General features: G+C 41.2%; 1 protein-coding gene across 5 annotated transcripts in view; it reads right to left on the reverse strand.

Annotated features, from left to right (window-relative positions):
* The window catches only part of PSIP1 (PC4 and SFRS1 interacting protein 1), a 53,308-nt gene that overhangs the window by 14,715 nt on the left and 13,554 nt on the right, over positions 1-25,039 (reverse strand). For all 5 annotated transcript variants that reach the window (XM_033237398.1, XM_033237403.1, XM_033237400.1 and 2 more), the window contains exons 4-8: positions 13,694-13,832; positions 10,226-10,330; positions 9,122-9,184; positions 1,483-1,579; positions 388-463 (exon numbers count right to left, since the gene is read on the reverse strand). In XM_033237398.1, the coding sequence (XP_033093289.1) occupies positions 388-463; positions 1,483-1,579; positions 9,122-9,184; positions 10,226-10,330; positions 13,694-13,832 (480 nt within the window). The remainder of the gene's footprint in view (positions 1-387; positions 464-1,482; positions 1,580-9,121; positions 9,185-10,225; positions 10,331-13,693; positions 13,833-25,039) is intronic.

Raw genomic sequence — 25,039 nt, forward strand, 5'->3', positions numbered from 1 at the left:
GTGACTGCACCACTGCACTCCAGCCTGGGTGACAGAGTGAAACCCCATCTTAAAAAAAAAAAAAAAAATTTTGACATTGCTTCAAATATGTCTAAAATTCCTGAAACATACCATCTTGCCCAATTTCTCTATTATATATTTTACCTTGTATTATCTATCTATATAAATTGATATACCCAAAAGTCTTAATTAATGAAATGATAAACAGCCATTCCTTACCAATTTTTACTTTACAAAATTTTTCCAGTTTTTTCTGTAATTTTAAGAAATATCAAAATAACAAACATCCTGTAAGAGAAAACTGATAAAAACGCAGAGATATGTGCTTGTTTAAAGTCAAATGTCTCATTTATTGCATAACTAATTATACATTAAAAATAAACTCACATGTCACTCTCTGAAGGACAGGGTTGTTTTACCATTTTGGGTCTGCCTCTTGGTTTTGGAATCTTGACTTCTGTAGCTAATATACACATGGAGAAAAAATCAGTAACTACTAGTTTCTAGTTAAGATACAAATCTGATATAAATATTAGAAATGATACATACTATATAAGAATATGAGTAGCTTATTAGATACAATTATTGCTAAATTTAAAAAACACCTCCCCACCATGGTTCAAATGAGCAACAACAAAAAATTTATAAAGAGGTAAACTGAGTAATCCTCAATTTGTCCTTATTATGACTGAGAGGGCTTAAAACATTTTTCTCTATCATTTTGACAGTAATGTCACAAAATTCAACTTGAGAATAGGAAGCAGCACATTTATATTTAATATCCGTATACATATTATATATAATATTACTTATGCAGTTACATATCTTTGGAAGTTCGTATCAGAATTCACTGAGTTTCCTAGCACTATTTTATCCACTACAGTATTAAACTCCAAAATATTATGTAAATAAAAAAATTTTTTTTCTTGGTATTACTCATCTTACCCCCATTTTCAGTAAGAATCCTAGTAAAAAGTAGAAAAAAATTCAGTTTTGGTTTTTACTTTGTATTAGGAAGATCTTTCCAAAATATTTCCAATTTGCCAAATTAAGAAAATACTTTTCCAGAGCTGCATACTGGAAAAATCAAAATCCCTATCAACAGAGAACGCAAAAATTTTAAATATTAATGGCTTTAATCAAATGCTATTTCTTCTCACTCTCTGATTATAACTCCATTTTGAAATCTTATGACTCTTAAGTGAAAGGTAAAATAAACCCATTATTCATGATAATTTTAACCTCACCATAGCTTCTCTTACCACTATTTAGGGAAAACATAACAGCGATAAAGCAAAGTTTATTTCAAATTTAAATACTTTGAAACAGAGCACAAATCATGTTTATCTCCTTTGAAATCTGTATATTACACACAATCAATTGCCTATTCGCTTCATTCCAAAATATTTGAGCAGCAACACTTTAAATGGACTGGAATATTAATCACAAGCCAAACAGATATTTAAACATCAGTAATCCTACCTGCAGGTCGTCCTCTTTTAGGACTCACTTTTAGATTAACAGATGCTGTTGCTGTTGTCACTACTCCTGCCTCCTCAGTTTCTACTTGTTTTTCTGCCTGAATTACAAAAATTTAATTAACTTATTTAGCAAGTAGTAGGCACTCAGAAAGTTTAATTCCATGGCAAAAATATGCCAGTCTACGGCAACGTGAATTCAAGTACAGATATAACCGCTATATGATCTTTGTTATTTTTCAACAATCAGAGTAACATCTTCAAACTTAGTTTATAACTCTAGTGAACAATTCTTAAAAATTAACTTTCTTAGAAATGAAGTCATTTGTAAAAATAAAGCTAATATTCTTGATGCAATATGGAGAACAAAGTATGTGATTACACTGCAACTAACACACTGCTTTTTCTAATTCTTCGTTCATATAGACACGTTTTATTTCTAAACTGAGACTGTTTATTCTTATTTCCCATAAGAAGGGATTTACTACAGCATAGAGTAAGGAATCCCCTGACCATCTGCAAACTCTAATGCCCTTTGATAATTGCTGGTATGACTCTCCTGGAGAGAATGGCCTCAAAAGAGAATCAGTATTATTGATTTAAGCATTAGCATGGAACAAAGGTTAATAACCACAAATTAGAAACGAAATGTAAACATGAGGCAGCAGTTGGTACTGATCGTAACTGCAAGAGGAGGAAAGAGAGAGACCACAGGAGATGGGCTCCTTTCCCCTCTCCCCCAACTCTTTAGAATTCAGCATTAACTGTATCACTAAAGATATAAGCAAGGCACTCAAAAACATGCATAATCCAATCTCATTGATTAAAAAAAATTAAAAATTGCCTTTTCATCAATGATTTGATTTGTAAACATAATGCCCAGTGTTGGTAAGCAGGCAGAGAAGCATTCATACATTGACTATCAATGATCAATAAGCTGGTACCAATAAATACTTTATGATAAAGAGCATAATTATGAATGTGTATTGGCAATATAGAATGTGCTAATCTCTATATAGGGCTGGACACAGTGGCTCACACCTGTAATCCCACCACTGTGATCACTTGTGGTTAGGAGTTCGAGACCAGCCTGGCCAACATGATGAAACCCCTTCTCTACTAAAAATACAAAAAATTAATTAGCCAGGCTTGTGGTGCACACCTGTAATCCCAGCTACATGGGAGACTGAGGCAGGAGAATTGCTGGAACTCAGGTGGCAGAGGTTGCAGTGAACCAAGATTCATGCCACTGCATTCCAGCCTGGGTGACAGAGCAAGACTGTCTCAAAAAACAAAAACAAAAAAAAACCTTTATATGGCAATTCCACTTCTACGAATGTATCCATTTCTTTATTACGTTTTTAAACATTTCTTTTAATAACTGAAACATAATGAAGCATATTAAAAGCATTATTAAAACTCATCTAAGGTAACCCTTGAGTTGTTCTCAGAGAACACTGAAAATTCCTCCCTGAATATTATTAGCTCAGGTTTTATTTCTAGAGTTTTAAGAACTTACAAAGTTGACCTGCCCCAATCCTGATTCAATAGCTCTGAGTCAGGGAACCAGGATTCTGTGTTTTTAAAAAGCTCCCCAGGTAACAAAGCTTAATAACTCAAGACTGAGAGCTCTTTTCCTACTGAGAAGAGGGCATAATTTGGCTAAAATTATAACTGATCAATTCTTTGGTGCAAAGAAGACTCTTTTCACTTAACTTTCTGCTTTTGGAAATAAATCAAGACACTGAATAAGAATTATAGGTAGGGTTGGGCGCAGTGGCTCATGCCTGTAATCCCACTCAGCACTCTGGGAGGCTGGGGAGAGCAGATCACTTGAGGTCAGGAGTTCAAGACCAGCCTGACCAACAAGGTGAAACCTCATCTCTATTAAAAATGCAAAAATAGGCCGGGCGCGGTGGCTCAAGCCTGTAATCCCAGCACTTCGGGAGGCCGAGACAGGCGGATCACGAGGTCAGGAGATCGAGACCATCCTGGCTAACCCGGTGAAACCCCGTCTCTACTAAAAAATACAAAAAACTAGCCGGGCGAGGTGGCGGGCGCCTGTAGTCCCAGCTACTCAGGAGGCTGAGGCAGGAGAATGGCGTAAACCCGGGAGGCGGAGCTTGCAGTGAGCTGAGATCCGGCCACTGCACTCCAGCCTGGGCGACAGAGCGAGACTCCGTCTCAAAAAAAAAAAAAAAAAATGCAAAAATAAGTCAGGCGCCTGTAATCCCAGCTACTCAAGAGGCTAAATAAGGCAGGAGAATCACACGAACCCAGGAGGTGGAGATTACAGTAAGCTAAGATCCTGCTACCACACTCCAGCCTGGGCAACACAGCAAGACTCCATCTCAGAAAAAAATAAAAACGTTAAAAAAAAAAAAGAATTATAGGTAGAAGAGATGGTTTCTAAGGAGGTACCAATAAGTGTAACAAGTTCATCGATAATAATTAAAGATATATTAACACTAAGAGATCAGCCCTACCATGCATGTGTGTTCACCCAAAATCATGCAAGTCAGAACCATTCCTCATGAAAATAAAATCAGAAATATTTTATCTAAAGAAAGGACCAATGAAGTTATATGAAATACACATATTTAAAGTTTTTTCCACTCTTAGGATATGCTTAAATATTTAAACATCTTAAATGCAAATATTTTACACTACTGACTACAGATTTATTTCTTCCATATTTTACTTACTCTGAGACCTCTAACCCTTTAATTTACTTTCTCTTCATTTTAACCCCACTTTCTAGCTCTAACAGCTTCCTTGATCTTAACTAAAAACACGCCACCTCACACGCACACAAAAACCTCATGGGATTACCATTCAAATGCATTCATAAGTCCTCCACATCCTTGTTTTGCTGTATCTGTCCCACAAATCCTCAAGAAAGAGGTTACTATACAATTCTACCTTCTCTGTTCTATTATTCCCAGCTGCTGAGGCCTGCTGGAAAAAAAAAAAATGTACAAACATGCATTCATTTTATGCAATCTCAGCTGAGATCTCAAAGTCACTTTACCCTCTCTGATCAGGTCTCCTTCTCCCATCAACAGCTGCATAAACACTCAATCCATTCTTCCTGACTTGTACCATATCCAAAGTCTTCCTTTGATGTGGGTAGGGCAGAAGGGAGTAAGGGCCATAGAAAGGAATTCCCTTAATTTCCTAGTGTCCCAAGAAAGTTTCAGAGCCTCTTTCATCCCTCCCCTTCAGTGTTAGAGACTGTAACATCCATCTCTTCCTTGTTAAGTCAATTCCTTCAAATGTCCCCTCCATTCTCTCATCCAACACATATTTATGTAAAATAATTTATACTGACTCTGCATCTTTGATCTTTCCTAATTTTGCAAAGAAAAACTCTTAGGGCATCTACTGTCTTTTGTCATTTTAACACTTTCCCTTAGCCATGAAAACCCCTATTAAGTTGCCACATTCTCCTTTCCTTCAAAGATTTCAAAAGCACAGTGTAACTTTACCATTAAACATTTATTCTCTAACCCCTTAATCTAGTTTCTGTCCTTACCATTCAACTAAATGGAGTTCACCTGAAAGTATCCTAGAGGAGCCTATTTGGCAAGTATCTTACTGGGACCCTCTCTAAATCAGGACATTACTAACCACTTCTTCATTCTGGAAAGTTCTCCCTTCCCTTGTTTAGCTTGATATCCTCTTAGATTTTTCTCTCGACAGTTCATTCTCAGCCATAATTTCACAGAGCAATCTTCCCCGCTCTCCATTATATTCCTTCAGGATTCTGGTTTCTGCATCCTCTCAATAAACAATTCTCCTTTGACCTCATCTATTACCCTGTCTTCATGCCAGAGACTGCATCTGTAACTTACATCTTCTCTCTTTTTGGTGCCAGAACAATATATATATAAAATATGTATCTCTTCAGTCCAATTCCCACAGGTGCTTCACCTTCCCCTTACTCATGCCTGTGATTCCAAACTAACATCCTCTGCACTCCCAGTAACTAGTTATTCAAGTAAAGACCTTGGAGCCACCTTAGATTCTGCCCCCCCCCCCCCCCCCCCGCCTTCACCACCCACTTCTCATCAACCATTAACTTAACCTCTTTAAGTGCTGTTAAATCCCATCTCTCGTCTACACCACTTAAAAAATCTGCTGTAAGGCCGGGCGCGGTGGCTCAAGCCTGTAATCCCAGCACTTTGGGAGGCCAAGACGGGCGGATCACAAGGTCAGGAGATCGAGACCACCCTGGCTAATACGGTGAAACCCCGTCTCTACTAAAGAATACAAAAAATTAGCCGGGCGACGAGGCGGGCGCCTGTAGTCCCAGCTACTTGGGAGGCGGAGGCAGGAGAATGGCATAAACCCGGGAGGCGGAGCTTGCAGTGAGCTGAGATCCGGCCACCGCACTCCAGCCTGGGCGACAGAGCCAGACTCCCTCTCAAAAAAAAAAAAAAAAATCTGCTGTAAGATCCTTGTCCTTCCAGTCTCGTGCCAACTCCTTAGAAAGGCCTTTTGTAGCCTCGTCGGTTGCCAACTCACTAACTCCCCATTTAGACCCTCTTATTTTAAATATTTATTTTTTGTCTCAAAGTTCAATGGAAACAAAGACTTTGTCTTCTTTATTGACTACTCAAATCCATGCCAAGGCCAGTAAAGTTAGTACTAAAATTCTGAATGAATTTTACAGTGAACTGTTTCAATGCCCCAATCCAATCCCCATCAATCACACTGCTTTAAAAAAATGATGCATTCTTTGGGAGGCCAAGCCAGGCGGATCACGAGGTCAGGAGTTCAAGACCAGCCTGGCCAACATAGTGAAACCCCGTCTCTACTAAATATACAAAAAATTAGCTGGGTATGGTGGCGGGCACCTGTAATCCCGGCACTTTGGGAGACAGGTGAGCAGATCACATGAGGCCAGGAGTTTGAGACCAGCCTGGCCACCATGGTGAAACCCCATCTCTACTAAAAATACAAAAATTAGCCAGGCATGGTGGTGCACGTCTGTAATCCCAGCTATTCAGGAGGCTGAGGCAGGAGAATTGCTTGAACCCAGGAGGTAGAGGTTGCAGTGAGCTGAGATCATGCCACTGCACTCCAGTCTGGGTGACAGAATGAGACTCTATATCCAAAAAAAAAAAAAAAAAAAAATCAAATTTATATTAAAAAAAGAAAAAAATGAGGCATCACGTTGGGCACAGAGGCTCATGTCTGTAATCCCAGTGCTTTGGGAGGATTACCGGAGGCTGGGAGTTTGAGATAAGCCTAGGCAACACAGCAAAACCCCATGTCTATAAAAAAATAAAAATAAAAATAAAAAAATAAAAAAATTTGGCCAGGCCCGGTGGCTCATACCCATAATCCCAGCGCTTCAGAAGGCTGAGATGGGCGGATCACCTGAGGTCAGGAGTTCAAGACAAGCCTGGCCAACATGGTGAAACCCTGTCTCTATTAAAAACACAAAAATTGGCTGGGCGCGGTGGCTCAAGCCTGTAATCCCAGCACTTTTGGGAGGCCGAGACGGGCGGATCACGAGGTCAGGAGATCGAGACCATCCTGGCTAACATGGTGAAACCCCGTCTCTACTAAAAAATACAAAAAAACTAGCAGGGCGAGGTGGCGGGCGCCTGTAGTCCCAGCTACTCGGGAGGCTGAGGCAGGAGAATGGCGTAAACCCGGGAGGCGGAGCTTGCAGTGAGCTGAGATCCGGCCACTGCACTCCAGCCCGGGTGACAGAGTGAGACTCGGTCTCAAAAAAAAAAAACCACACAAAAATTAGCCGGGCGCAGTGGCTCACGCCAGCACTTTGGGAGGCCAAGGTGGGTGGATCACTTCAGGCCAGGAGTTCAAGACCAGCCTGTCCAACATAGTAAAACCCCATTTCTACTAAAAATACAAAAAAATTAGGCGCGCATGGTGGTGTGCACCCGTAATCCCAGCTAATCGGGAGGCTGAGGAAGGAGAATCACGTGAACCTGGGAGGCGAAGGTTGCAGTGAGCCGAGATGGTGCCACTGCACTCCAGCTAGTGCAACAGTGTGAGAATCCATCTCAAAACAAAACAAAACAAATCACCACAAAAACACAAAAATTAGCCAGGCATGGTGGTGTGTGCCTGTAATCCCAGTTCGGGAGGCCCAGGCAGGAAAACTGTTTGAACTTTGGAGGTGGAGGGTTGCAGTGAGCCAAGATCGCTCCACTTCACTCCAGCCTGGACAACAAAGCGAGATCCGTCTCAGAAAAAAAAAAAAAAAAGGCCGGGTGTGGTGGCACACTTCTGTAGTCCCCGCTCTTAGGGAGGGTAAGATGAGAAAATCCCTTGAGCCCAAAAGTTTGAGGCTGCAGTGAGGTGTGATTGCACCAATGCACTACTCTAGCCTATGTGACAGAGCAAGACCCTATCTTTTAAAAAAAATTTTTTTAAAGGAGGTATCTAAAATTTGAAAAAATTCAATCATTTCCCATCACTTCTGTAAGTTCCAAGGACTTTAGGACAACATCAGGTTTTTTTGGTACCTATTCCCTCAAACTTTATGGTGTGTTAATACTGAAATACATTACTCAAGATGCTTGAAACGGAATTTCTGCTATGTGTCTGTATGTGCTATTCAAATTGCTTCATGTGTCCTTCCCTGCTCCTTCATCTGCCTGACAAAATTCTGCCTGTATTTTAAAATCCTGTTATCAGGCTGGGTGCGGTGGCTCAAGCTTGTAATCCCAGCACTTTGGGAGGCCGAGACGGGCGGATCACGAGGTCAGGAGATCGAGACCATCCTGGCTAACACGGTGAAACCCCATCTCTACTCAAAAATACAAAAACCTAGCCGGGCGAGGTGATGGGCGCCTGTAGTCCCAGCTACTCGGGAGGCTGAGGCAGGAGAATGGCGTAAACCCGGGAGGCGGAGCTTGCAGTGAGCTGAGAACTGGCCATTGCACTCCAGCCTGGGCAACAGAGCCAGACTCCGTCTCAAAAAAAAAAAAAAAAAATCCTGTTATCACACCACCTCCAACCCATACTACACAGCAAATAAGCCACTATAATTATTTATTTTCACAGTTTACCTCCTCATGAGATACTGAACTCTTGGTTTTCTTTGTATCTTTGGTATATAATAATAATTCGAGACATAAATAGGTCAGAAAAGGGTGTGAACAAAACTTCGTATATGGAAGGAAAATTTCATATTAATTAAAAGCCTACTATGTACCTAATCTTGCACTGTCACTCACACTCATTTCTCACAACAATGTTGTGAAGTAACAATAACAAAAACATAATGGACAACACTTATATAGCACTTACTAGTGTTTAGGTACCAGGATTTAGCATAAACATTTTACATATGTTAAATCATTTCATCCTCCACAACCTTCGAGTATGTATTTCTAGCCATTTTAGAGAAACTGAAGCAGAGTCATTAAAATGAATGAAAACTGATGCATTTCATTTCCTTTACCACTCAAGTTATTTTAAAGGTGCTACATCACTAAGAAAGAAACACAGATAGTTTTGCCAAGTAAAACATAACCCATAAAAAATTAAAGGGTTTAGAATAAAAGCTGAAATTTAAAGTTTCATTATATCTACTCTCCCTCAACCCAACTGAAATAAAAATTCTTTTCAGATCCCTGTGGTTGGTAAGTCAGTGAAATTACCTTTCTCTTTCTCCCTCTTCTGGCAGCTTTTGGAGTAGTTATATCAACTGCTTTAGTCACATCCTAAAAAAGAAAAAAGAAAACTGAATACTGAATAAATCATTCCAGGAATGAAAGAAACCTTCTTAAACTAAAAGTCACAAGCACGTTTAACTAAAAGCACTGGGGAAATTTGTTTTGCTCTGCAGAGTTCTGAAATTATAAACATTATGTCTCAACATTATAAAGTGAGAAAAATGCATTTCCACTGTCAGATCAAATATGTCATGCTTGCTAGTACACCAGGAAGTTTGTCTATTTACATTTATAAAACTACTTTTTCTACACTAGAATTCTGAATTTTAGGATTGTGAATTTTAAAGGGTGGCTGGGACTTTGAAGATCATCTAACAACTACTTCATGAAGCCTAGAAGGGCTAAATGAGTAATCTTTACACACAGATCATATACAGTTGGACATCTATCTAGGTTTTAAAAAATTTACTCTAATACTCTTTCCAGTACATTCATCCCACAATACTTCCCTTTAAAAAATATCCTTAACAGCTGGGCGCGGTGGCTCAAGCCTGTAATCCCAGCACTTTGGGAGGCCGAGACGGGCAGATGACGAGGTCAGGAGATCGAGACCACCCTGGCTAATACGGTGAAACCCCGTCTCTACTAAAAAATACAAAAAAACTAGCCAGGCGAGGTGGCGGGCACCTGTAGTCCCAGCTACTCGGGAGGCTGAGGCAGGAGAATGGCGTAAACCCGGGAGGCGGAGCTTGCAGTGAGCTGAGATCTGGCCACTGCACTCCAGCCTGGGCGACAGAGCAAGACTCCGTCTCAAAAAAAAAAAAAAAAAAAATTACTTCCACACCCTATAGTTGTACTTCATGTTTTACGCATAAAAATCACTTCAAAGAATAACATGTATGCATCTTAAAGATGCACAAATTGTTTAGCAATACTGTATTTAATACTTAAGGAAATAAGCCTTAAATATTTTCTAATTCACTTTTCAAGTACTTTAAAAATTACTTACTAATAATCATGGCCAACTTATTTCATTATTTGTTCCTTGAAACAAAATCGGTTTAAAATGTTAGGAGAAATAGAACATACCTCATTGCTGGTTTTTTCTTCATGGTCAGTATCTTCCTTTGAAACGCTAGTTTCCTTTTCTTCAACTTCAACATCAGATGATGCATTTGATTGTTTAGTTGCTGCCTGTGAGCAATCAACTCTATTAATTTTGCAAAATAAGTTTTTACCCCAATAATATACGCAATTCTTTATTTTTAATTTTTTTAGAGACAGGGACTCACTCTATCACCCAGGCTGGAGGCAGTGGTGCAATTGTGGTTCACAGAAGCCTCAATTCCTGGGCTCAAGGCATCCTCCCTCCTCAGCCTGAGCCCAGGAGGTCGAGGCTGTTGTGAATCATGATCGTACCACTGTACCCCAGCCTCTGCAACGCAGTCTCAAAAACTAAAAAAATTCCAAGACTATATGCTGACAAGGCTTGACAATTTGGAAGATGAAAAAGACCATAAAGGTGCAATCACAGGACAAGTGATCCAAGAGAAATGACAAAACGTAGTCAGGCATTGTGGCACACATCTGTAATCCCAGTACTTTGGGAGGCTGAGGCAGGCGGATTGCTTGAGGTCAGGAGTTCAACACCAGCCTGGCCAATATGGTGAAACCCCATCTCTACCAAAAATACAAAAATTAGCCAAGCATGGTGGCATGCGCCTGTAATCCCAGCTACTCAGGAAGTTGAGGCACGAGTATAGCTGAATTCCAGGAGGCAGAAGTTGCAGCGAGCCAAGATCAAGATTGCACCGCTGCACTCCAACCTGGGTGACAGAGCAAGACTGTGTCTCCAAAATAAAAAATAAAAAAAGAAAATTACAAGACATTAAGTTTCAGAAAACAATCAATTCTGTCTTTTAGACAGATGTCTTCCCATTACACAGTCAAGGCAATAATGATGAGAAACCATGAAACCATTCAACAAATACTTAGTGATTAGCTATTCTTCTCACAGGTGTACATGCTGGGCACACAGGACATTAACCTTTGTTCACAGAGGCAATATAACTCTGTAGCAGGTACAGACAAGTACAGAAACAATTATGATACGGTTTGATGAATCCATTAACAAGTAAGTACTCGGAGGTAATGAAGTCACTTATGATCATTTAATGTGGCCTTGGAGCTTCAATGAAAGATTTCTATGTTACAGATAGAACAGTATCTAAAAAGTTATCTAAGAAAAAGCATGGCACATGTGAAGACATAAAATTTACAGGTGTAAGAGTAAAAAGTGGGCCGGGCGCAGTGGCTCAAGCCTGTAATCCCAGCACTTTGGGAGGCCGAAACGGGCGGATCACGAGGTCAGGAGATCGAGACCATCCTGGCTAACAGGGTGAAACCCCGTCTCTACTAAAAAGTACAAAAAACTAGCCAGGCGAGGGGGCGGGCGCCTGTAGTCCCAGCTACAGGGGAGGCTGAGGCAGGAGAATGGCGTAAACCTGGGAGGCGGAGCTTGCAGTGAGCTGAGATCCGGCCACTGCACTCCAGCCTGGGCGACAGAGCGAGACTCCATCTCAAAAAAAAAAAAGAGTAAAAAGCTAGGCCGGGCATGGTGGCTCACGCCTGTAATCCCAGCACTTTGGGAGGTCGAGGCGGGTGGATCACAAGGTCAGGAGTTCAAGACTTGCCTGGCCAAGATGGTGAAATTCCGTCTCTACTAAAAATACAAAAATTAGCCAAGCATGGTGGCAGGCGCATGTAATCCCAGTTAGTCGGGAGGCTGAGGCAGGAGAATTGCTTGAACCTGGTGGGGCGGAGACTTCAGTGAGCCGAGATTGCACCACTGCACTCCAGCCCAGGCGACAGAGTGAGACTCCGTCTCAAAAATAAATAAATAAATAAAAATAAAATAAAAAAGGCTAAAAAGCTGCAGAATTTCCACTTTGTTGCTACCTCCCTTCTTTAGGTTTACTCATGCTCTTCCCAATTTTTGGACCTCAGGTCTTAAAAAGAAGACATTTATTGATGAATGAGAAACTTTCCAATTATCTTCATAAAGACCTCCTCTCATAGCGCTCTGGGTCTATTATAAAGCCATGTGTTTACTTTAAATCGTAAGAGCTCTGAGACATTCATTTGGGAATATATGCAACAATTGAAGAATGCAATTGACAATACAAAAAATTTTTCTAAGCCTATAATCCCAGCATTTTGGGAAGCCGAGGCAGGCAGATCACAAGGTCAGGAGATCGAGACCATCCTGGCTAACACAGTGAAACTCTGTCTCTACTAAAAATACAAGAAATTAGGCCGGGCGTGGTGGCTCAGGTCTGTAATCCCAGCACTTTGCGAGGCTGAGGCGGGCGGATCACCAGGTCAGGAGATCGAGACCATCCTGGCTAACACGATGAAACCCCGTCTCTATTAAAGATACAAAAATTTAGCCAGACGTGGTGGCAGGCACCTGTAGTCCCAGCTACTCAGGAGGCTGAGGCAGGAGAATGGTGTGAACCCAGGAGGCAGAGCTTGCAGTGAGCTGAGATGGTGCCACTACACTCCAGCTTTGGTGACAGAGCGAGACTCTGTCTCAAAAAAAAAAAAAAAAAAAAAAAATTTTTTTTTCCCTAATCCATCAATACCAGCACAAAGGAAAAGAGAACAAGTGTTTTCTGTAGTATGATAAAAATGAAACAAATTGGATAAAGGCAAACCACTCCATGAAAATTTAGTATCGCATGTAAATTAATAAAAGCTCTGGACCCATGGAAAAAAACACAGAAAAGAAAGTATAAGGTGGCTGCTGACACCAATAAATATAATTTGCACAGTGTTATATTTGTCACATATTAATTTAACTCATGAGGTTCATATTTGAATACAATTCTATGGATTTAGAAATTAAAGGCTGGGTACAGTGGCTCATGTCTGTAATCCCAGCACTTTGGGAGGCTGAGGCGGATGGATCACCTGAAGTCAGGAGTTTGAGGCCAGTCTGGCCAACATGACAAAATCCTGGCTCTACTAAAAACACAAAAAGTTAGCCAGGTGTGGTGGCGGGCACCTGTAAACCAGCTACTCGGGAGGCTGAGGCAGGAGAATCACTTGAACCCAGGAGGCATAAGTTGCAGTGAGCCAAGACTGCACCATTGCACTCCAGCCTCGGTGACAAGAGCGAAACTCCATCTCAAAAAAAAAAAAAAAGAAAAAATTAATTAATTAAAGAGAATAAGAAAATTAAAGCACACATCATGTAAGTTGCAAAACCTAAATTTAGGAGACTAGTACATACAGCTTTAAATTCAATGATGTATTAAACCCTCAATCAGGAGGAGTTAAATAACTGAATAGTTCCCAGTTTCTTGATATCTGTTTACACAAAATAATGATTTCATCAGTTCGTTTTGATATAAAATGTCCAAGGTTCAACCTCACAAATAAGAACACAACAAGCTAATACGAAATTCATAAGGCTTTTAGTATTTATTTTCCTACAGCCAGGATAGTGATTATTCCCCAGGATTAAATAATACCAAATTTTATGTAATGACGTACCTGTTGACTTGAAAATTTCACTTTTGGATTGTTATCTATCTCCCATAAACCTTCATTAAAACCTTTTCTTTTATTTGGTTTGCCATATTTTTCCTTATTTTCTGAGTAAGGAAATATATCCTTTGGTCCTAAAAAAGCACTAAAAAAGAAGGGGGCAGGACGTGAGTACAAAGCAAGCTCAAATATATAATTTATTAAATAATACACCCTATTATGCAGTTATCAAAAATGCATAATCTAAACTGCATTACAAATCTTTATATAAGTTAAAGGACAATTAATAATTCCAAATACTTTTATTAAATTCAGTAACAAGCTACTACTTAAATTCAGTAATTCTATTAAGTAAAACTACAGAGGTTGCACAATGTGAATGTACTTAACACTGCTGAATGATACACTTAAAAATGGTTAAATCGCCAGGCGCGGTGGCTTACGCCTATAATCCCACCACTTTGGGAAGCTGAGGCGGGTGGATCACCTGAGCTCAGGAGTTTGAGATCAGCCTGGCCAACATAGTGAAACCCTGTCTCTACTAAAAATACAAAAATTAGGCGGTCATGTGGCACACGCCTATAGTTCCAGCTACTTGGGACGCTGAGGCAGGAGAATCACTTGACCCCAGGAGGCGGAGGTTGCAGTGAGCTGACACGCCACTGCATTCCAACCTGGGTGACAGTCTGACTCCATCTCAAAAAAAAAAAAGTTAATAAATTTGGTTTTCTTTAACCTACAATGATAAACTACAAACTCTGACACATTAGCATTAATCAATACATTTAACTGCATCCGAAATATGGTTTCACTTCAAAATAACTTTGTGTATTATACAACTCACAAAACTTACGTTTTTAAAATGATCAATGAGTATGTTAAGAATTTTATTTTAGGCCGGGCGCGGTGGCTCAAGCCTGTAATCCCAGCACTTTGGGAGGCCGAGACGGGCGGATCACGAGGTCAGGAGATCGAGACCATCCTGGCTAACACGGTGAAACCCCGTCTCTACTAGAAAAATACAAAAAACTAGCCGGGCAAGGTGGCGGGCGCCTGTAGTCCCAGCTACTGGGGAGGCTGAGGCAGGAGAATGGCATAAACCCGGGAGGCGGGGCTTGCAGTAAGCTGAGATCCGGCCACTGCACTCCAGCCTGGGCGACAGAGCGAGACTCCATCTCAAAAAAAAAAAAAAGAATTTTATTTTACTCAATGAGGGAATCAGACATGTTATAACCCATTCATTCATATATGTACAATCAGTTCTTGCTATCTGCGGTAGTAATGTTCTATAAAGTCACTGTGAAAACTGAATTAGCAAATACTCAACCATTGTTCCTAGGGGAAATACAGGGTTAAGTTCCTGTAATCACAAGGTTTTCATAAACCAATCAACACATAAACTCATTTTACGTGTGTTTCCGTTTTAAAGACACCTTATTTAATACAGATTGCTAACTCATTAACACTGAACTCATAGCCAACAGCGTATGTAACATGCGCTTTCTCTGTAAAACACCTTATAACCTTCTCGCACTTACCAACACTAAAGAACACTTTAGCATTAGGCTTGGGGGCTGGTTTAATTGGCAAAATGACCAACAAAAGCACAAAAATGCAAAACCTCATGGCAATAAATAGACTGCAAAAAAGATACTTGCTTACAGTATGAGTGCTGAAAAAAAGAAGGCAAGCATTCCCTTGTTCAACCTCAGCTAAGTATGCATTGTATCAGGACACTCAAATGTTTCTGCTACTCAGTGCATGTTTGTGAATGACCTGTACAACAAGTACTACTGATCTGGGCTTACAAATAAATTTTAGTGAGTAGGTACATTCGCAAATATGGAATCCACAAATAATGAGCCTCAACTGTTTGCATGTGTGTATATATATACACAGACAGTTCTTAATTTACTAAGAGGTTATGTCCCAATAAGCCCACTATAAATCTAAAATATCTTAAGTCGGAAATCCATTTAAATACCATGAAAAACCCACTCAAGTCAAAAATCTAAGTTGAACCATTGTAGGTGTGTTAGTCCATTCTCACACTGCTATGAAGAAATACCCAAGACTGGGTAATTTCTAAAGAAAAGAGGTGTAATTGACTCACAGGTTCCACATGGCTGGGGAGGCCCCAGGAAACTTACAATCATGGCAGAAGGCACCTCTTCACAGGGCCACAAAAGAGAATGCATGCAAGCAGGGAAAATGTCAGACACTTATGAAACCATCGGATCTCATGAAACTCACTATCACAAGAGCAGCATGGGGAAACCACCTCCATCATTCAATTACCTCCACCTGGGTCCGCCCTTAACACATGGGGATTATTAGAATTCAAGGTGTGATTTGGGAGGAGACACAGAGCCAAACCATATCATTCTGCCCCTGGCCCCTTTAACAATCATGCCCTTCTAACAGTCCCCCAAAGTCTTAACTCATTCCAGCATTAACCCAAAAGTCCAAGTCCAAAGTCTCATCTGAGATAAGGCAAGTCTCTTCCACCTAGGAGCCTGTAAAATCAAAAGCAAGTTAGTTACTTCCTAGATACAATGGGGGGACAGGCATTGGCTATATACATCCATCCCAAATGGGAGAAACTGGCTAAAACAAAGGGGCTACAGGCCCCATGCAAGTTCAAAATCTAATAGGGGCAGTCAAGTTCCAAAATGATCTCCTTTGATTCCATGTCTCACATCCAGATCATGCAAATGTAAGAACTGGGCTCCCATAGCCTTAAAATGCTCTGCCCCTATGGTTTTGTATGCTACACACCCCACCTTGGGCTGGCGTTGAATGTCTGCAGCTTTTCCAAGTGCATGGTGCAAGCTGCCGGTGGATCTACCATCATGGGGTCTGGAGGATGATGGCCTTCTTCTCACAATTCTACTAGATAGTGCGCCAGTGGGGACTCGGTGTGGGGGATCCAACCCCACATTTCCCTTCCACATAGTCCTAGCAGAGGTTCTTGAACCATGCAGTCTTTGTCCCTGCAGCTGACTTCTACCTGGACATCCAGGCATTTCCACGTCTTCGGAAATCTAGGCAGTTTCCCAAACCTCAATTCTTGTCTTCTGCACACCCGCAAACCCAACACCATGTGGAAGCTGCCAAGGCTTGGGGCTTGCACCCTATGAAACAACAGCCTCAGCTATACCTTGGTCCCTTTTAGCCAAGACTGGAGCAGCTGGGACACAGGGCACCAAGTCCCAAGGCTGCACGCAGCAGGGGAGGCCCTGGACCCAGCCCAGGAAACCATTTTTCCCTCCTAGACCTCCGGTCCTATGATGAGAGGGGCTGCTATGAAGGTCTCTGATATGCCTTGGAGGCGTTTTCCCCCTTGTCTTGGTGATTAGCATTTGGAGGCCAGCTTGAATTTCTCCCCAGAAAATAGGTTTTTCTTTTCTACTGCATCATCAGGCTGCAAATTTTCCTTTTATGCTCCGTCACTTCCTAAATGCCTTGCTGCTTAGAAATTTCTTCTGCCAGATACTCTAAATCATCTCTCTCAAGTTCAGAGTTCCACAGATCTCTAGGGCAGAGGAAAAAAGCCACCAGTCTCTCTGCTAAAGCACAGCAAGAGTGATCTTTACTCCAGTTCCCAACCAAGTTCCTCATCTCCCTCTGAGACCACCTCAACCTTGAGTTCGTTGTCCATATCATTATTAGCATTTGGGTCAAAGCCATTCAACAAGTCTCCAGAAGTTCTCAACTTTCCCATATTTTCCTACCTTCTTGTGAGCCCTCCAAACTGTTCCAACCTCTGCCTGTTACCCAGTTCCAAAGTCACTTTCACATTTTCAGGTATCTTTACAGCATCACTCCACTTTCTGGTACCAATTTACCGTATTAGTTGGTTCTCATGCTGCTATGAGAAAATAGCCAAGACTGGATAGTTTATAAAGAAAAGAGGTTTAATTGACTCAAAGTTCCGCATGGCTGGGGAGGCCTCAAGAAACTTACAATCATGGCAGAAGGTACCTCTTCACAGGGGCGCAGGAGAGAGAATGAGTGCAAGCAGGAGAAATACCAGACACTTAAACCACCAGATCTCATGAGACTCACTATCACGAGAATAGCATTTGGGAAATCGCCCCCATCATTCAATTACCTCTACTTGGTCCTGTCCTTGACCTGTGGGGATTATTACAATAAGTCAGGGACTATCTGTACATACATATTTAGATACATTATCCAGGACGGACCCTGTACATCTCCTCCCCACATCAGTGAGTCATATAGAAGTCTATCAGTTCTATAAAGCTAGACATAAGTATGTTGATAATTTTACTATGACAGCTGATATACATTTACTCCCCAAAGCAACAGGAAAATGGAATGGATACTTTTTTCCTCTAAAATGTACCAACTTCTAAAATTATTACTATCGTTAGACGTGTATCACCAATTCCTTATCTGCTAAAATTCTTTAAGAATTAGGGAACTAATGAGTACAGTTAACACTCTAGTTAGAATTTTTAAAAAGCTCTAAAATAAAATTTCAATTAAAAGAAAGCTTAAGGCCGGGCGCGGTGGTTCAAGCCTGTAATCCCAGCACTTTGGGAGGCCGAGGCGGGCGGATCACGAGGTCAGGAGATCGAGACCATCCTGGTTAATACGGTGAAACCCCGTCTCTACTAAAAAGTACAAAAAACTAGCCGGGCGAGCTGGCGGGTGCCTGTAGTCCCAGCTACTAGGGAGGCTGAGGCAGGAGAATGGCATAAACCCGGGCGGCGGAGCTTGCAGTGAGCTGAGATCCGGCCACTGAACTCCAGCCTGGATGACAGAGTGAGACTCCGTCTCAAAAAAAAAAAAAAAAGAAAGCTTAAGAGTTCTATTTAAATATGGCCGGGCGTGGTGGATCATGTCTATAATCCCAGCACTTGGGAGGCCTAGCCGGGGAGATCACCTGAGGTCAGGGTCAAAAGCCAGCCTGACCCACGTGGCAAAACGCCATCTCTACTAAAAATACAAAATTAGCCTGGCGTGGTGGCGCATGCCTGTAATCCCAGCTACTTGGGAGGCTGAGGCAGGAGAATCGCTTGAACCCGGGAGGTGGAGGTTGTGGGAAGCCAAGGTCGCACCACTGCACCCCAGCCTGAGCAACAAGAGCAAAACTGCGCCTCAAAAAAATAAATAAATAAAATAAATAAATATATATATATTTTTATATATATATAAAGTGAGGGTATATAAAAGTCAGCTTTAATATTTAAATTCTGTAATGTTCATTGTATCCATGTATTTTAACTGCACATCCCATTTTCAAAGTAATATTATGCTAGGATTAAGGCAAACCAATTATTTACCAAATTTACTCTGGAGTTAAACTGAAATCATCTCATTCCATCAAAAACTGAAGATTTTACTAGACATCATTAATTCCTGTCCATAATCTCAAATTAGAAAAATTAACACATTTAGCTATAACAGTACAACATTCCTCTTATGTAACAGGTTTCAAATTCCAAGTAAATGACTTGAGTTAAACCTCCATGAAAATATATTTCTGGTCAGAACCAGAATATATTTTTTCTGACCAAAATATATTTCTGGTCAAACCAATTCAACACAAATTCTCCCTCCTGAAAAACAACAGTAAAGAGATTATTTCAAAAGTATAAACTCTTAACAAGACAAAAATAAAATTTGTAAGCTAAAAACAAGACTGAAGAAGTTGAATCTTAAGCACCCCCATTTACTAAATTAACATCCCCAAAGGGCTCAAAATTGTGGTCACCAGGAACTTCAGGAGTAGGAAAAGACCTCAAAAACAATTACAAGAAAATGTTTCAAATGTGGATTTTTTTTAATGGTATGGCTCTAAGTCTAAAAGCCACTGAAGACTGATCTACCACAAAGTTACTGTATAAAGATTAGAGATAAATTTTTTTACATGAATCATTTTTCTTAACCTCAAAGCAGTTCTTAAAAATGACCATGCAAGGCAATCTTAATAATCAATTGGAAAAGTTACAATTGTTCTGTGACCTTTAAAAACTGTCAGAACATTAAGCCGTCTGTTACTGACAGTTATGTAAATGTATAAGGAAATGAAATAGTAAAACCAATACTTACTTAGTATGCTGTAACTTAAAACTTTAGGAACACTGAGATTAAAGTGTATCATTTCTTCGTTAAAAACAAAACAAAACAAAAAAACTATCAAGAATAGTTTTCAACAGGGCCGGGTGCGGTGGCTCACGCCTTTAATCCCAGCACTTTGGGAGGTCGAGGCGGGTGGATCACAAGGTCAGGAGTTCGAGACCAGCCTGGCCAATATGGTGGAAGCCCATCTCTACTGAAAATACAAAAAAATTAGCTGCGCGTGGTAGCACATGCCTGTAATCCCAGCTACTCGGGAGGCTGAGGCAGGAGAATTGCCTGAATCCAGGAGGCAGAGGTTGCAGTGAGCCGAGATCGCGCCACTACACTCCAGTCTGGGTGACGGAGCGAGACTCCATCTCCAAAAAAAAAAGAATACTTTGAACAGTGCTTGCTTTCTTCTAGTGATACTAATTATGATACGGAATGAGTCTATCTTCTATGCCTTGGCAAATTGTTATACTCCTTTCTAAGTTTGGATCAGATTCCAATATTTTACCCTTCATGCTTTCAATGTTGTGAAATATCCTCAATGTTTTTTGTTAGTATCACTTCTACTAATAGGATATCTTCATCTTTTCCATTACAACTACCTTTTTCATTTATGCTGATAAGCTTGTCTTCGCTAAGTTTCTCTGGCTGGACGATTAGTGTCTGTCCAACTGCCAACCATCTATATTTACAAGGTAAGCTATTTATTCTATTATTCCATTTATATTAAATTCAAATTTCCCATCTAGCATTATGATTTTTGCTGCACTATCATCTTTGATGACCAATTTCCTCATTTATTTTGGTAAACTGTCACATGGGGACATCATTAGGAGACAGAGGCCAACTATACATCCCACTGTGCATGATTTTGAGAAACTGATGCACGGTGACCAATCACCAAGAAACTTTGAAAGTGACGGCCGGGCGCGGTGGCTCAAGCCTGTAATCCCAGCACTTTGGGAGGCTGAGACAGGCGGATCACGAGGTCAGGAGATCGAGACCATCCTGGCTAACATGGTGAAACCCCGTCTCTAATAAAAAATACAAAAAACTAGCCGGGCGAGGTGGCGGGCGCCTGTAGTCCCAGCTACTCGGGAGGCTGAGGCAGGAGAATGGCGGGAACCCGGGAGGCGGAGCTTGCAGTGAGCTGAGATCCGGCCACTGCACTCCAACCTGAGCAACAGAGCAAGGTTCCGTCTCAAAAAAAAAAAAAAAGAAAGTGACATTATATGCACCTGTAATTTATATCTTAATTTGTGGGTTGAAAGACTAGCAGCAAATTTTGTAGTTTATGCAATTACAGTTAATACGGCAGGGTAGCTGAAATTTTAACCATGTTATTAGGGGACTGTTACTTAGCTAAGTCATGGCAATTGAAATTTGTGCCTACAGGAACTATGTAAAGCTAAGGACTGCCTATATATACCCTTCTCTCCTCAAGCTTTGAGTTTAAATTCCACTTTTAACAGACAGCAGTATCGCCATTCCTGCTTTCTTTGTGACGTTATATCATTACTTGGTCTTGTTTTGTTTGAGCTTTGTCTCACAAAATTAAGACATAGCAAAATGGTTTATTAACACAGAAACAATTAATGAAACTATATTTATTCATAAAATGTAATGTTTGCATTTAGTTTGATTCACACCACCTCATTTTACACGTACTTTTTCATTACAATTGGTTTTTAATTTTGCTAACTAGGTTTTTTAAAAAATTCACCCCTTACTCCTACTCCCAGATTCAGATTTACAAGTTGTACCTTTCATAAATTTTTTTTTTTGAAGAGGGAGTCTCGCTCAGTCGCCCAGGCTGGAGTACAGTGGCACAATCTAGGCTTACTGCAAGCTCCGCCTCCCGAGTTCACGTCATTCTCCTGCCTCAGCCTCCCGAGCGAGAAGCTGGGACTACAGGCGCCCGCCACCACGCCCGGCTAATTTTTTCTATTTTTAGTAGAGATGGAGTTTCACCGTGTTAGCCAGGATGGTCTCGACCTCCTGACCTCATGATCTGCCCGTCTCAGCCTCCCAAAGTGCTGGGATTACAGGCATAAGCCACTGCGCCCAGCCCTGTACCTTTCATTAACCATTACGGTTCAATTGATGTCATACATAAATTCACGTATCTTAATATACCAAAAATTAACTATGTCCTTCCAACTGAAAGACTTTTACAAATGTAAATTCATGATAAGTACAGAAAACTTTTAAATTTGCACATTTTTTTTTTAGTTCACATAATTCAACATCATTAAGTTATTCAGGAAATGTAAATCAAAAATCACAAGATACCACCCTCACTGCCACTCAGGCGGCCAAAAAATAACAAATAATAACAAGTGTTGGCAAGGATGTGGAGAAACTGGAACACTCATACAATTGCTGGTTGGATGTTAAACGGTGCAGCTGATTTGGAAAGTCTGAGAGTTTCTCAAAATATCAAACATGAAGTTACATCTGACCCAGGAATTTTCTCCTAGAGAAATGAAAACTTATGTTCACAAAAAAACTTCGACACAAATGTTCACAGTATTATTCATGAAAGCCAAAAGTAAAAATAACTCAAATGTCTATCAAGTGATGAGTAAATACAATATGGTAACTCAATATAATGGAATATTTGATAATAAAAAGTCATAATGTACTATCACATCCAGGCTAGAGCATGGATGAGCCTTGAAAATCATCATCCTGGCCGGGCGCGGTGGCTCAAGCCTGTAATCCCAGCACTTTGGGAGGCCGAGGCGGGCGGATCACGAGGTCAGGAGATCGAGACCATCCTGGCTAACACGGTGAAACCCCGTCTCTACTAAAAAAAAAAAAATACAAAAAACTAGCCAGGCGAAGTGGCAGGTGCCTGTAGTCCCAGCTACTCGGGAGGCTGAGGCAGGAGAATGGCATGAACCCGGGAGGCGGAGCTTGCAGTCAGCTGAGATCCGGCCACTGGACTCCAGCCTGGGCGACAGAGGGAGACTCCGTCTCAGAAAAAAAAAAAAAAAAAAAAAACAACAAAGAAAATCATCATCCTAAGTGAGAAAAGCCAGCCACTGAAGACCACATGTTCTAGGATTCCATATTTTTTTTTTAGACAGAGTCTCACTCTGTCACCCAGGCTGGAGTACAGTGGCGCGATCTCAGCTCACTGCAACCTCTGCTTCCCAAGTTTAAGCAACTCTCCTGCCTCAGCCTCCTAAGTAGCTGGGATTACAGGCATGTGCAACCACGCCTGGCTACTTTTTGTATTTTTAGTAGAGATAGGGTTTCACCATGTTGTCCAGGCTGGTCTCGAACTCCTGACCTCGAGATTCGCCCGCCACAGCTGGGATTACAGGCATGAGCCACCGCACCCGGCCAATTCCTATTATAATGAAGTGCCCAGAATAGGAAGAAAGGAGGTTAGTTGCCACCTAGACCAAGGTGGGGAAGAAGATTGGGTAGAAATGGAAAGTAAATGGATACATGGTCTCTTTTTGGAGAAATGAATTATATTTTAATAAAGCTGTTAAAATTTTTTGACAATAACATATCCTATCAAAGAAAACTAATCCATAATTTCAACAACTCAATCTGTTTTCAGCCCACGTATTTGTATATATACATACATAGCTATGCAATTTTAATGTATATGACACAAACGTACTCAAAAGTAGACCTCTTCAAATTAAAATGAGTATCTTTTTTTTTCTTTTGAGACGGAGTCTCACTCTGTTGCCCAGGCTGGAGTGCAGTGGCCGGATCTCGGCTCACTGCAAGCTCCGCCTCCCAGGTTTACGCCATTCTCCTGCCTCAGCCTCCCGAGAAGCTGGGACTACAGGCGCCCGCCAACTCACCCGGCTAGTTTTTTGTATTTTTTAGTAGAGATGGGATTTCACCGTGTTAGCCAGGATGGTCTCGATCTCCTGACCTCATGATCCGCCCGGCTCGGCCTCCCAGAGTGCTGGGATTACAGGCGTGAGCCACTGCGCCCGGCCTAAAATGAGTATCTTTTTATGTCAACAATTACTCAACACGTACACAGTACTTCACTGAATAGCTAACCCTACTGTTGGGCCATTTTCCATATCAAATTTTGTATTATAAAATCACACTGCTGTAATAAACATATTGCTCAATCTCTACATCTATCTTCACAATAAATTCTAAGAATAAGTGGGTCAGCCGGGCACGGTGGCTCAAGCCTGTAATCCCAGCACTTTGGGAGGCCGAGACGGGCGGATCACGAGGTCAGGAGATCGAGACCATCCTGGCTAACACGGTGAAACCCTGTCTCTACTAAAAAATACAAAAAAAAAAAAAAACTAGCCAGGCGAGGTGGCGGGCGCCTATAGTGCCAGCTACTCGGGAGGCTGAGGCAGGAGAATGGCATAAACCTGGGAGGCAGAGCTTGCAGTGAGCTGAGATCTGGCCACTGCACTCCAGCCTGGGCGACAGAGCGAGACTCTGTCTCAAAAAAAAAAAAAAAAAGAGTAAGTGGGTCAAGCCGGGAATGGTGGCTCACATCTGTAATCCCAGCCCCAGCACTCTGGGAGGCCAAGGAGGGCTTATCACCTGAGGTCAGGAGTTCGAGACCAGCCTGGCCAACATGGCAAAACCCCATCTCTACTAAATATATAGAAGTTAGCCAGGCATGGTGGCGGGCACCTGTAATCCCAGCCACTAGGAAGGCTGAGGTAGGAGAATCGCCTGAACTCGGGAGGCGGAGGTTGCAGTGAGCCAAGATTGTGCCACTGCATTCCAGCCTGGGTGACAGAGTGATGCTCCATTTCAAAAAACAAAACAAAAAACAAAAACACAAAGAGTAAGTAGGTCAAAGATATGCTCAAGACTCATAAGCTCTTAATGAGACTCAAAAATGACAGAAGATGAAAAAAAAAAATCTTCCTTGGGCAGGCAGTCCTACGGTTTGGTGAACAGGGACCAGATTAGTTTTTCAAGACATCACTGTACTACTTCCCAAGGGTACAACCTTATGCAGCTGTGGTTTTGATGCATTCTTCAAAGCATTCCACTTTAAAATTACATGTAAAAAAATCCTTAATATGCTAAGTAAAAGCAGGATATAATTATACATAATAGCAAATACCAAAAAATTGTAACAGTCAGTCTGAAAGAAAATATATCAAAATGTTAACAGTAGGTCTGACTGATTCATTCTTCAAGGCATTTCATTTTAAAATAACATACCAAATGCTTAATACGCACATGCACACAAAAGCGGGGCATAACCATACACGACAGAAAGTCCTTTAAAAA

The sequence above is a fragment of the Trachypithecus francoisi genome, unplaced genomic scaffold (genome assembly GCF_009764315.1).
Source record: "Trachypithecus francoisi isolate TF-2019V2 unplaced genomic scaffold, Tfra_2.0 Lachesis_group16, whole genome shotgun sequence".
Lineage (NCBI taxonomy): Eukaryota > Metazoa > Chordata > Mammalia > Primates > Cercopithecidae > Trachypithecus > Trachypithecus francoisi.